Consider the following 12,301-nt stretch of genomic DNA (forward strand, 5'->3'; position numbering starts at 1 on the left):
TTGTAAAGAGGATAAGCATATATAAGCGAGAGTGCAATTTGGCAGCACATCCCTATAATAACACACAGACACATGGACGACTTTTTGCCAGGCGACTGGAAGAGGAAATAGAGGAGTATAAACAGCACTCACCGCGGGCAGGCTCGGGTTTCTATGGTGCGCTGAGGCATCTTCTGGACGGCTCACACACACAACATATCGTTCGGGAAACACACGCAAATCTGAGAGCAGGCAGAGAAACAACACAGACCCTGCTGGTTAATAACGTGGGCTCACCTCTAATTATCAGTCAAACTCAGACAGAGGGAATTGTGGTCAATGTTGAATTTTTACATCTACCAGTACCAAGTATTTACTATCCCTCAGACCAGGGAGAAAATAGCAGTTTATACATAATTGCTGAATTTTATGAGCTGCATAAACAGCATGAAATATTAGGAAATTTTACATTAACAATGGCTCTTGGGAGTAATAATACTGTCTCACGGACTTCAGAAGGAAAGATCATTTAAGCCGCTTTTCCAAACAATGTCAAGAAACTCAGGTCCAGCTATATTCCAAAGGTCTCTGCCCGGATGACATGTGACACTAATAATAATTAAATTTATAATATCTGCTGTTTTCAGTTGGGTTTGGGTTCTGCTTGATTGCTCGACAAAAAGTTCAGAGCTCATGAAATCTTTCAAGCGAAACTGGAACCTTCAATGAAAATTTCTCAGGACACTTTTAGACAGAGCACTTCTTGGACTTTAGAAATCTAACTTTTCTTCGAAGGAAAAATTTAAAGCAAACCCAAAAGCCTTCTTGAACTCTAACAAGTAGATTGACATGGAATTTGCAAATCACATTAAATAAGAGGAATAAAACATTTAATCTCAATGATCTCATAACTATTCCTTTAATGCCAACCCCTGGACAAACTTTACAGTCTTTGCTGCACCAAATGTCAGCTTTTTCTTCTTTATTCTTTAAAACGTTGGCATTGTGGAGTGAAATTTAAGTCAGCTAAATCAGAATATTTCACTGCATTCTGACCAACTAATTACTGTAACATAGCTTTAAGAAGACCTATTGTGCTTCTTGAACTCCTTTTAAGAGCGTTTTTTGTAGCCGTCTCGTCAACCACGATAAAAACTTTTCACCATCCGTTTTATAGCTAATTGATTTTTTTTAATGATCTAACCACATATGTACTGCCAACTCAGTGGACCAAATTACACAACCTTTGACCTCAGGAGACCGAGTCTAATTTGATGTGTAATGGACCTGCTGAGAGAAGCCGTCATCTCAGCCAGCAACAGGTCACCGTTGCCTCAACAGGCAAGGCCTGGTCCTCCCCCAAGGAGCAGATATTAACTTTACTGACAGGAAGAGAACCATGTTGGTCCCATGAAAAGGTGGCCAAGGGTCACAGGCATTAGATGAGCCATGGAGATAGATTCTCACTGCCCTCCACAGACAGCTAAGGAATCCTTCTCTCTCTGCCTCTCTCAGTAGCCTCTCAAGGGAACCACTTAATGGGCGCTTGTTCTCAACAACACCCCGATCAGGTAGGGACAGGACATAAAAACAAGTGAGGGGGAGAAACATCAACATCCAGACCACAGATGCCTCACTCATTCTGTGGGAAATTTGGCTGAGTATAAACCCTTGAGAGGTCTATTTCTGAGTTTTAACTGGGGATGGATTTATTGAAAGCATGTAGGTCACTTACCCTGCTTGACAATACATCTGAGACTGGAGTGTCGCTTCAGAAAATTGGCCACCAGGTTGAATTTTTCACCTGTATAAACCAAAACAGAGAGACAGTTAACATAAAAGGTTCTATTACCTATCTAACAGTGGGCACATTTTGGTGAGACGGTGCATGCCGGCATGCTTTGATACACCGATTACAAACTAAATTCAACTTCCCATCATTACACGAAACAGCTGCAAATTTTATAGTGAGACAAAGTGGTTAAATAATGGACACACTACGCGAGTATAAAGCCCCTCATATGATGAGTTCCACAACTGGCCTTACTGCTGTCACATGCAGTAGAAGAATCACAGTAAAGCTTTTTTTTTTCTTTTTTTTTTTAAACTGAACACAGGATTAGGGTATTTTGCAGCAATAGAGCACACTCCATTAATGCAGATAACAGTGCTGCACATGGCTCCATATGCTTGGACACATACCCATCAATTTTCTACTAACTTTAAGTTTATGCTTGGTCTAAGGCACAGCACGCTAAAACAAGCCAAATTATTTATTGAGTGTGAAACAATTCATTCTCCTTTAATTTAAAAGGCCTTCCAGTTTGGCACAAGCAGAGAAACCATTTCTGGGGTCTCTGCTCTATTTGTCATGGAATGATTTCATGGTATGTAAGATGTGCTGTGCAGAAACAGCAGCTTGTTGCCTAATCTGGCAGGAATTTGTTGACTAAAAGCAAGGGCCTGGCTAACACGCTATGCAGTTGTTCTTTGCAAACAGACACATAGTGCTGGGAAGCTGACCAAGCCAGTTCATCCTTTGATATCTTCTTTTGTCCTCATAAGAAAGTGAATGTGAAACTTTAACACCACCTTCCAATTATTTCTTATTTGACATTCTCTCCCATGTGCGGACATATAAAAAAACCATTTTCTGCAAACTGTCTGGGTTTGGGTTTTTTTGTTGGTTTTTTTGCTTCAATTAAAGGATTACATGTCTTCCTAAGTTTGAGAAAATCCTGACCTCTTGCACTTAAGGCTCTTTCAGAAGTCCCTGGATAATCTCAAATGTGCACTGTCATCAGGCTAAAAATGAGGCTGTCTGTATTTCTGAAAAGCTGCTGTTTTGGAAGTCTTTTTAAATCTGCCGGTAATGACACTAACGGTCACCCATCAAGAAAACTTGGACAAGTCTACTTCAAATAATAAACTACAACTAGGACAAGTGTGTCTTACATGGTCCATTAGCATGACAATACAATACAGAGAGCAGAAAGCATATTAAAAGCACCGACCCACAAACCAATGTGAATGTCTCCAAAATGAAGCTGTATTTACATGGTGATAGGCTGTTAGGCAGTTTGCCACTCAAGTACTACATGACAGTATGACTACATGACAGTATGACAGTTTCCTTTGTACACCATGAGAGTAGATTTTAAATCAAACAATCAAGATGTGATTGAAGGGCAGATTTTCATCCGTAATTCAACGAGTTTAAAAAGGTACTGGACTACCTCTTTAGGAGATACAGCCATTTTTAGACACAGTTATGCACAGTCCACCGTTTTCAGAGGCTCAAAAGTAAGTGGATAACCAACTGACAACTAGTTTCATGTCCATGTTCATGAAGCCTGTTGCTGCATTATTTCATGACAAATTTAAGAAAGTAGGTGTATCACTGTTAAAGTCCACGATCAAGAAATGCCTTTCAGAGTGAAACTACAGAGCATTTACAACAAGGTGCAAACCACCCAATACACTTAAGAACAACAGGTCCAGACTAAAAGACAGTTAGTGCAATACCTTTGTTAAATCCCCTGAATTAAATCTGAAAGTTTCCACTCCAATCACATCTTAATTGTTTAAATTAGAATCCAATCTGGTGGTGTACAGAGGCAAAACTACAAAAACTGTGTCAACACTTCAAGATATTATTATCTATTCTTAAGTTTACTACCCAGTGATTGATAGCATCATGTCTGGTTTCTTTCTGTTGGTGCCTGTGGTACAATTAGCAACTAGAGTCAGCACATCAAGAATAATATTCATCATTAGAAAAGACAATACCAACATAGATTATGAAACACACAAATCAAATCAGTCTGACAATATAAATATAGACTGAAATCCATCAATCGTGAACTTCATCATAGAGCCTTTGAAACTGGATGTGTGTTACTATGAGTTACTATGATACTAAGCAATTACAATCAGTATTTTAATGACAATCAGGGGAAATTGTTACCTATAGGCTATAATCTTTTCAATTTCACACCTTCAGGAATGCTTTTTAGCATCAAATCTATTAGTATAAATTGAGCCTTACCAAAATTTGTTTTGGAAAATGTTTAGCATCGTAACTAAGATTTCTGAACATTCAACAGAATCTCTCTGCAAGAGAACAAAGCCCAAATATCTAACGTGCACAATTGCAAGGTGACTTTTAGTAGTGACATTTGTGAGATCTGTAAAGAGCTATTTCTTCATTCAAACTGCATATTGGTTAAATATTTTCTTACACATTACATCACATTGTTTTCAAAAGTTACATAACATTAATCGTGTGAAATTGAGATGTTTCTTTGGGGTTATGAAAGAAGCTCAGCTTACCATATTCTTTATTTCTGTACAAAACTCTTGCTCCTGAGGCCAAATGATTTTTTACACAAGCCATCAGTGGATGACTAATGTCTTGGGACCAGATCAGAACAGTTGTCTTTATGTCAGTGAATAGAATCTCTACAGCTCTATCCAGGTATTGCAGGCTGGCATTAAACTCTGCTTCTTTGCAGCAAAAAGCTCCTTCACAAAAGGCCCATAAGACCATGTTTATTAATAAAAAAGAATTTTACAAATTGTTTTATCAGCCGAGAGCTTGCAGTTCTGGAAATGCGGCACACTCGGCATGTATAATAATGATTTGTTTTACTGGCTATGTTCCCCCATCACATTAGGTCTGCAAGAAAACAGTGATTATAATGTTCAATTGCCAACATTGAGCTATAAGGGATTACACCCACTTATCCATAATGAAAAGCAGATAATAACAAAGTCAAAAGCTTGATAATTTGGTAGCAAAGCCTTTACAGTTAATGATGCCTGAAATGTACAAATTAGCATGGTACCGTTACTTAAGGTGTTCTCCTACTCCTGTAATACAGCAATCTTCAGGTTTTGATTTTTTGGGGGAGGCTTTAAGGGGTTATGTTTAATCTTCATCAAGTTAAGCACATATTGGATTGTGTTGGGTAGCTGCTGGGTTTGTGTCAAGTACAAATCAGTCAATCAATAAAAGTTTTTTGCTGCAAGACTGCAAGACAAAAAAATGGACAGAACTTCTAAACAAACATTTCAGCAGGCAAAAATCTGCACGGTCCTATCATACAGAATTCAAGCCTGATGTCAATGGGCTTTTTAAAGTTCAATAGACGACAGTAGATTGCAGGTTGCACTTAACTGAATTCTGTTTTCTTACCCTTCCCAATGCAAATACATAATCCTAGCAACAGTGCCTGCTGTAGGAGACTGTAAAACTAAAAAGTTCATTATTGTCCAATGACAGCAATCCTGAGGTGAGTTGTTGAGGATATCCTTAACTTTTCTGCCCGTAAGCGCTGCTGTTTTTGCTGCTGTTAGCTGGCGTTTCCTTCCTTGAACTGGATCTAAGATTGTTGAACTTGGACACTTAGCAAATGAAGTCTCATGCAATGTGAGAATACAATCAATGTGATTTTTAGGACGCTTGAGCCAGCTGTTCAGAGGGTCGAATGTCTGATGATAATAAGTAACTGCGACAATACTTGGAATAAATAAACATGTTTGTGCACTTTTTTGTGTGTTGTAGCCCTGACTTCAGTAGATGAGGCTTGAGGTGAAGAGACATAATGAGAAAGAGATGATGAAAATATGCATGAATAAATGTTAAATGGGCATATACAGTTTGAAAGAAGTCTTTTTTTTTTTCTATCAAATAACCTAAGAAAATTATTTACTATTCCTTTAACGTGACTTGCTGTACTTTAAGTTCTAGTCTTTTCGGTTTAGATACAATGCGCATGAGTACAGAGCCGAAATGAAAAAAAAAAATGTCATTGTCCTTCCTACTGACTACACTATACTGGGTGCACATCTCTTTGGAGGAGGACCTACGTGCTGGTGTTATCTTTAATGTAGGAGTACATATGGTATTGATAGTGCTCTCACTAAATTGTCTTTAGAGTTTCCACCCTTATAAGACTGTTCCTTTAGAGTCTGGTGCACATAAGGTATGTAATGATAATGGATAAGTCAACAGTCTTTAAATAGATTGCCATTAATCCCAATGGGAAATTGCATTAACACACAGTTTGGGTATGTTGAGCATGTCTGTATTTAACAGCAGTATTTCTTTATTAGGAACAAAATCTAATATTGTGTTTTTCCCTAAATACCAAAGGAGCAAATCATTTATCACCCACTGTGGAATGCTGATCTGTATCTCCGTTTTGTTTTCTCTGACTGCTCTTAGTCCATGAGGAACCAGGAAGCAAGCATCTTTCTTTGCACTTTCATGACTCTTTGTTTTTGGAGGCTCTGATTTAGCCCTCTTAGCCACTTGTCTAGCTGTACAACTGTTCTCACTGCTTTCCCTTAGTGAGTTGAACTTGCCAATTCCCAGGACAAACTTGACAGGGATGTCTGGACATGGAGTTGGGAACCAGTGCAACGCCGCGGCCCGAGACATCAGCTGTTGCTCCAATGTTGAAACGTCCTGCGCAGCGCAGAGTTGCTCTTGGCCCTCTGCCCAGGTTCTCTCGTGCTAAGCTTACATTCATGTTTCTCTCTCACAAACAGTTTGCTGGTGCCTCCTCTGGGAATAAGTGGCCCCTTTTTGTGGCAACTGTGGCCCACAGTGGTGCAATACTCAAATCTGCAGAGCAGAGACTTTAAAAGGTTTCATTTGTACTTCCTTAAAAAGAAGATGGCCTTGCTTAATTGTTTTGAAATCCAATGCACAACAATATTATGACAGGTCAAATCAAACAATAAACAAGCCAGTATGCCATGTTTTTAGAAATGTGGTAGATAATATTTTAACCTCTTGTTTGGAGAGACTTCTGCCATCTTGTAACATACCGCAGAACAACTGCAGAAGAAAGATCGATGCTAGAGTGCTATGCTTTCGAAACACACATACACACACAGTGCAGTTTTCACCACTTCCTGGGAAAACAATGAGAGGAAAGAAAAGTCAACAAACCAGAAGGCGTCCAGAGTGAGTAGGACAGTAAAATGGACCAGACAGGAGTGAGAGGCATTCAGACCAGGGTCAAAGGTAAGCACCCATGGAAAAGACTTGATTAACTTCAGTCATATCCTGAGGAGATCATTAAAACACCCATAGAAAACACAGCCTACTTCATCTCACCATCTGCATTTTTGGCAGCCTGTCCTGTGGTGACGAGAAAAACTTCAGTTTTTTCTCTCTGTGTTTACAGACTCTCAATTTACTTGATTACCCAAAACTTCATGAAGTAAACCAATATTGTTACAGTAACATAAAAAAGGAAAACTATAGCTCCATGAGAAATCTTTCAAAGCTAATCTTCTGCTGTAGGATACAGATTTCTTGTGTATGTGCATTCTTGACTGGGTTTTGTAATCTGATCTTCATGTGGCTGATGCATCCTTGAAACCAATTTCAACAGTTTAACAAAGGTTTCATGTAAAATTCAGGCTCTTGAGAAAAAAAAGAGCTGCTTAGTCAGTCAGTTTAACTGTTTCAACTCAAAATGAACAGAATTCTACAGGCCGCAGTATTATATGTTTAAATTACGCCTGCACTGCCTCAAAAACAAAAATCTGATTACTGCAGTGGTTGCAAAGGCACCGATTTCCTCCTCTAACCTAATTTCTCTCATTAACGTAAAACTAATGACTGCATGTCAGGAGAACTGTAATTCCCACGTAACCTCTTTACGAACAGGAGTTGAACCAGCAGGACACTCAGACACCAGTGCCTGAGAATCCTGATCTCCTGACATCTCTTCTTTGATGTAGACCCCCTCCCTCTGTCCTCAAGTGTGGGTGGAGAGTCGAGGCTTAGTGCGCGAGAGTGGGGTGGAGTGTTGAGGGATGAGAGCGCACGAGGAAGTTACCCATATGTAAGTGGGGGCTTTCCTGGAAGGACATGACTCTGTGTGCAACTGTAACTACGGCCGTAGCAGAGAACTGTGCCTTATCATCCCGCACAACTTCCACCTGAAACAATATTTGCACATGAGTGTTCAATTTAACATTTGGGTGACCCCTTCATCGCAGTTACAAAATACGCCGCAGCATGGTAGCTCAGGCCAACCCATAATGCAGCATGTGACTAAAAGTGGTGGGGAGCATTTTGAACTGCAGAACAATTACCAAAGGGAAAAATATATTTTTCAGGAACATAATCTGATGAGAGACATGAAGTCACAATACAAAATGTCGTGTTCAATCATCATTATATCTTAAGTAGCTCGCGAGGTTACAAATTTCCCAAAGTGCAGTCAAACAGAGCATTCAGAGTGAGGAAGCAATCTGCTTAATCTGCATTTAAATAAAATAAGTGCATTTTGGGGCTTTGAGTTATGCAAAGTGCTCGCTCTTTAAAACCAGGGCTAAAGTCTCATTGAAAGTAGCCTCTGCTAGTTGGAACCTCTACCACTGTTTAATGATAACAGGAAGGTACAAAGTGAGTGAGTGAAAGAAAAAAACTGTTTTCCTCTGACTGGTTCTGAATCTTATTATAATCTGTTGTAAATGGTTAAATGATGTAACACTACGTAAACTGAAAATGGTCAGCGTGCACTAACCATCGTATTTGCTTTTATTAAAGCCATCGTGGGCTTTTCTGATAACCTGTGTTAGAGGTAGTGTAAGGTAATGTATTGCTGTAACTCCACTTGTGCAACAAGAGGAAAAGTTTAAGAGCGGTCTATGACTTGTGGGAAGTAGATATACACATTACTTGGAATTTGTTGCGTAAAAGAGCAAACGTCTTACGCTAAAGTTCAAAGATCTAGTCATAGTCTAGAAATTTGTCATGATATGCGGTCTTATGTAAATGTGAAAGTTATACTGCTGCAATTTGAATGATTGTGGATTAACTAGAAACTGTTACTTTATGTAAAATTTGAAAGTGTAATGCAATATTGTTTTCAATTACGACCTCAGCAGTGTTGACAAAACACAGTGCATTAGGCAAACTACTATAATAACACCTGTCCGTGAAGAAAAAAAAAAAAAAAAAAACCCTCAAAAGCACGTGATGTAAGCCCATTTCTTTCAAAGTGAAAGGGCACGAAACTGCTGTTCTCTGACATGTTTTAGTAATGCCTGCAACAAGGCATTCTGGTCAGGCTGAACACTTAGCATGAGTTCAACAGAGTGTGTGTGTGTGCCGTCTCCCACACCAGATTGTGGTAAAAGGGAACAGTCACATGAATGTGATCCATGCTCAGGCTCAGACTCAGGCCCTAATTATATGGGAAAAGAGTGTGGTGTGACAGCTATGGTGGGGATTGTGGTTGTGTCCTAAGAGACTACAGCTGACCCTGTGGAGAAAGTGAAGCAGGGAAAGTGGGAAAACATAAAAAGACAGCATTAGGAGAGCAAAGAAGTGCAGACATGGAAGGCAGAGAAGAGGCGATAATAAATATAAATGCATAAAATGTAAGGGGAAGAAAAGAAAGAAAAATAAGAGAAGTGTGCGTGTTTGTGAAAAATAATAGGTAGTGGGGTTAACAATGGAGTCGGACTGTCCTATGTGTTGCTGCTGAGTAAGGCTAGAGGCTTAGAGAAAGGATTTAAAGAGCCACAGCAACACCACAAAGCACCATGGGGAAGGGGCTTGCCTGGCAGGGGCCAAGGGAGGGAGAGCAAGTGGAGAGAGAGGCGGGCTGGCTGGAGCGGCTACTCTGATCAGGATCCATTTCCAGCCTAGGCCTTGGAATTCCTTTGTTCCTGTCACAGGTCTCCGTTTCCCTCTTGCCTTAATCCCAGCCTGCCTCACGCCCAGTAACATAGAGCAGGACAGGTAACTAAACCACACAGGCATGCTTCTCTATTTACAGACGAGTTCCCACATAATAGATGCTGATATAAATAGTAATAGCTGAGGTTGCACTACAAACCAACAAAGTGTGTTAAAAATCAGGCTGTCACCACTTAATGACATTTGATAAAAAGTCACACAGTATCACAGTACGAAGCAGAAAGGTTTGCATCCAGGCCGAAAACTCTTCAAAATGAACCCAAGCAACACGTGCACTGCTTTGTGTATCGGCACAGAAAATGTCACATGCTACTACAATCCTATCCTAATTAGAAACTCACTGTTGGGCTGTAGATCTTGAAATGCATGGTTAAGTCAAACAACAGTTAAATCAGAGCTGAGTAAAAATGAGCCATCTTCCTTCTTGTCCCTGAACATCCTCCGCATTCTTTATTGGAAGGGAGATGGTCATTCGTAAACACATTCTCCAGCGGTAAAGCTATCCAGCAACACTTGTGCTTTTCCCGCATTGGCCGTGGCCAGGCTGCCTTAAGCCCCCTTCATAGGCCTGCCAAAAGGAGTCAGTGGTACACTGTGCAGCACTCGCAAAGCCCTCTCCCACGGCTATTAGTGACCATTCATCTGGGGAGCCTGGGAAAATGCCTCTCCAGCCTGCCGTGGCCATGGGGAAACAGGCTGGCAGGTGTTCCCTCCCTCTAAGCCCTGGCACCTGTGCAGGGAGAGGAAGAAGGAACCAGCTCATGGGTTCAAACTGACTCTAGGTACCATTTTGCCAGAGTGCCTCTAAGTCCTCCGACTGGTAGCAGGACTCCAAATGCCAGGTTAAACCACACCTGAGCTCTGCCTCACATGGACAGATCAGTGTGCCTATTTCAATACCAATAGAAGACAAAAGACATCTGGCAATGTACTTTGGCAATTTGAAATGGCATGTTAACTAAACCCATGTAAAATGGGATTTCTCAGTTTACACTATACCCATAGACACATACACATTGCTATTATGGTCTACAAAATCAATATTCTCTTGAGTGGAAACAATATGAGGCAATAAAGTGCAGGATCATATTTAATCTGGTAAAGGAAAAGGAAAAGGAAATACAGTAGGTGGTGTATGGAAATCTTTTAGACAGTCTGTATGTTTTTCCAAGTCTGTATGTTTTTAGACAGCATGATGATCAAGATATTAGCATCTGTCATGAATTTTCATGAACGTTATTGTGGATAGTCTTTGTTGTAGCGTATAACCACCAGCTTCTTTACTCGGATAACATTTTGAATGACAAAAATGTCATTCAAAACACAGAGAACATATTATGCACTCATTTTCATTACTCAAATATCATCTTGCATGACAAAAATGTCATTCAAAACACAGAGAGCATATTATGCACTCATTTTCATTGTGTAATTACTCTGAGAAATGTGGGTGTGTAGAACACGGTCTACCAGTGAGAATGCATGAGGCCTCACTCATGCTCCCCTTCCCTGGACTTTTAAAGTCTACCATGTCCATTCTGCAAGTCCAGAGCCAAAATGCTTGGTGGGAAAAGTTCCCTCTGTTCATCTCTCTAAAAACATAAATAAATCACATCACTGTGAGCTAATCACGAAGTCTCAAGTAGCCTGTATAAAAAAAAATGAGAGGGGTGGGGGGCTGACAGTTGGAATTGGCTTCTGCAGCTGAGATTTGTAGAAATGGCTTAGATTTATGTTGACAGAAGACATGAGATAAGCCGCTCTCTGACTTGTTCACTGGGTGCTATACACACACATATGCATTCAGCACAGCGTACATACATAAATACCATAACTCACAGAAAGAAGTCCGATACAGACACTTGTGCTGAAGAGTCTTGGAATGCTAAAAGCTGTTGATGGCTCATTTGAAGTGCCAACAGCTGAGACTGTTACACCGTTCTTACTGCTGTCTGTTGGCGGAAGTCCCTGTGATTTTACACTGGCACCAGCTCAAACGCCGCCTCACACAAGACCCACAAGCCCCCTCCCACACCATCCCACACATAGCGCAACGGTCCATCTGCCTATTCTTGGCCTAGACATCAGTACTATCCTGCCAGACACCTTTCTCTATATGCAACTACATGCATGTGCACATGTTTCATCGCACGTGGCTCACCCTTTGATATCCAGGACCATCCTGCTATCAAACATAAAACAAACCGATGCAAACAGGTCCTCTGCTAAAACAAAAAACAATCTCTCCAACAGTCTGAAAGGTTAATATCTACCTCCACTGCTGAATGGACATCATCAATACTTAATACCTACCCTGTGGTTTGCTGGGTTTCCCTCCCTAAGCCTATAGTCTGTCCTCCCCTTTTTTATGGCTCCTGCTTGCATGCTCACTTCTCACAGTCACAGCCTCAGTCTTTACTGCTCAGCCACCTCCCTCACTTGGGACAATGAAAAGCCCAAGAATGTCATTACACTCACTTAAGACCTTTAATAGGACTAGAGAACATGAACTGTGTAGGCCTGTTTGAGGCACTATACCTTTTCATGTTGTAAGAGGGGAAAATTCTCTGATATGGTATGGAGTCATGT

The 12,301-nt window shown here is 40.5% G+C and overlaps 1 protein-coding gene across 1 annotated transcript in view; it reads right to left on the bottom strand.

Moving 5' to 3' along the window:
- Positions 1 to 12,301, bottom strand: part of slx4ip (SLX4 interacting protein) — a 36,058-nt gene that overhangs the window by 11,589 nt on the left and 12,168 nt on the right. Inside the window, exons 5-6 of the mRNA XM_003441180.5 lie at positions 1,715 to 1,783; positions 133 to 221 (exon numbers count right to left, since the gene is read on the bottom strand). Of these exons, the coding sequence (XP_003441228.1) occupies positions 133 to 221; positions 1,715 to 1,783 (158 nt within the window). The remainder of the gene's footprint in view (positions 1 to 132; positions 222 to 1,714; positions 1,784 to 12,301) is intronic.

The sequence above is a fragment of the Oreochromis niloticus genome, linkage group LG13 (assembly GCF_001858045.2).
Source record: "Oreochromis niloticus isolate F11D_XX linkage group LG13, O_niloticus_UMD_NMBU, whole genome shotgun sequence".
Lineage (NCBI taxonomy): Eukaryota > Metazoa > Chordata > Actinopteri > Cichliformes > Cichlidae > Oreochromis > Oreochromis niloticus.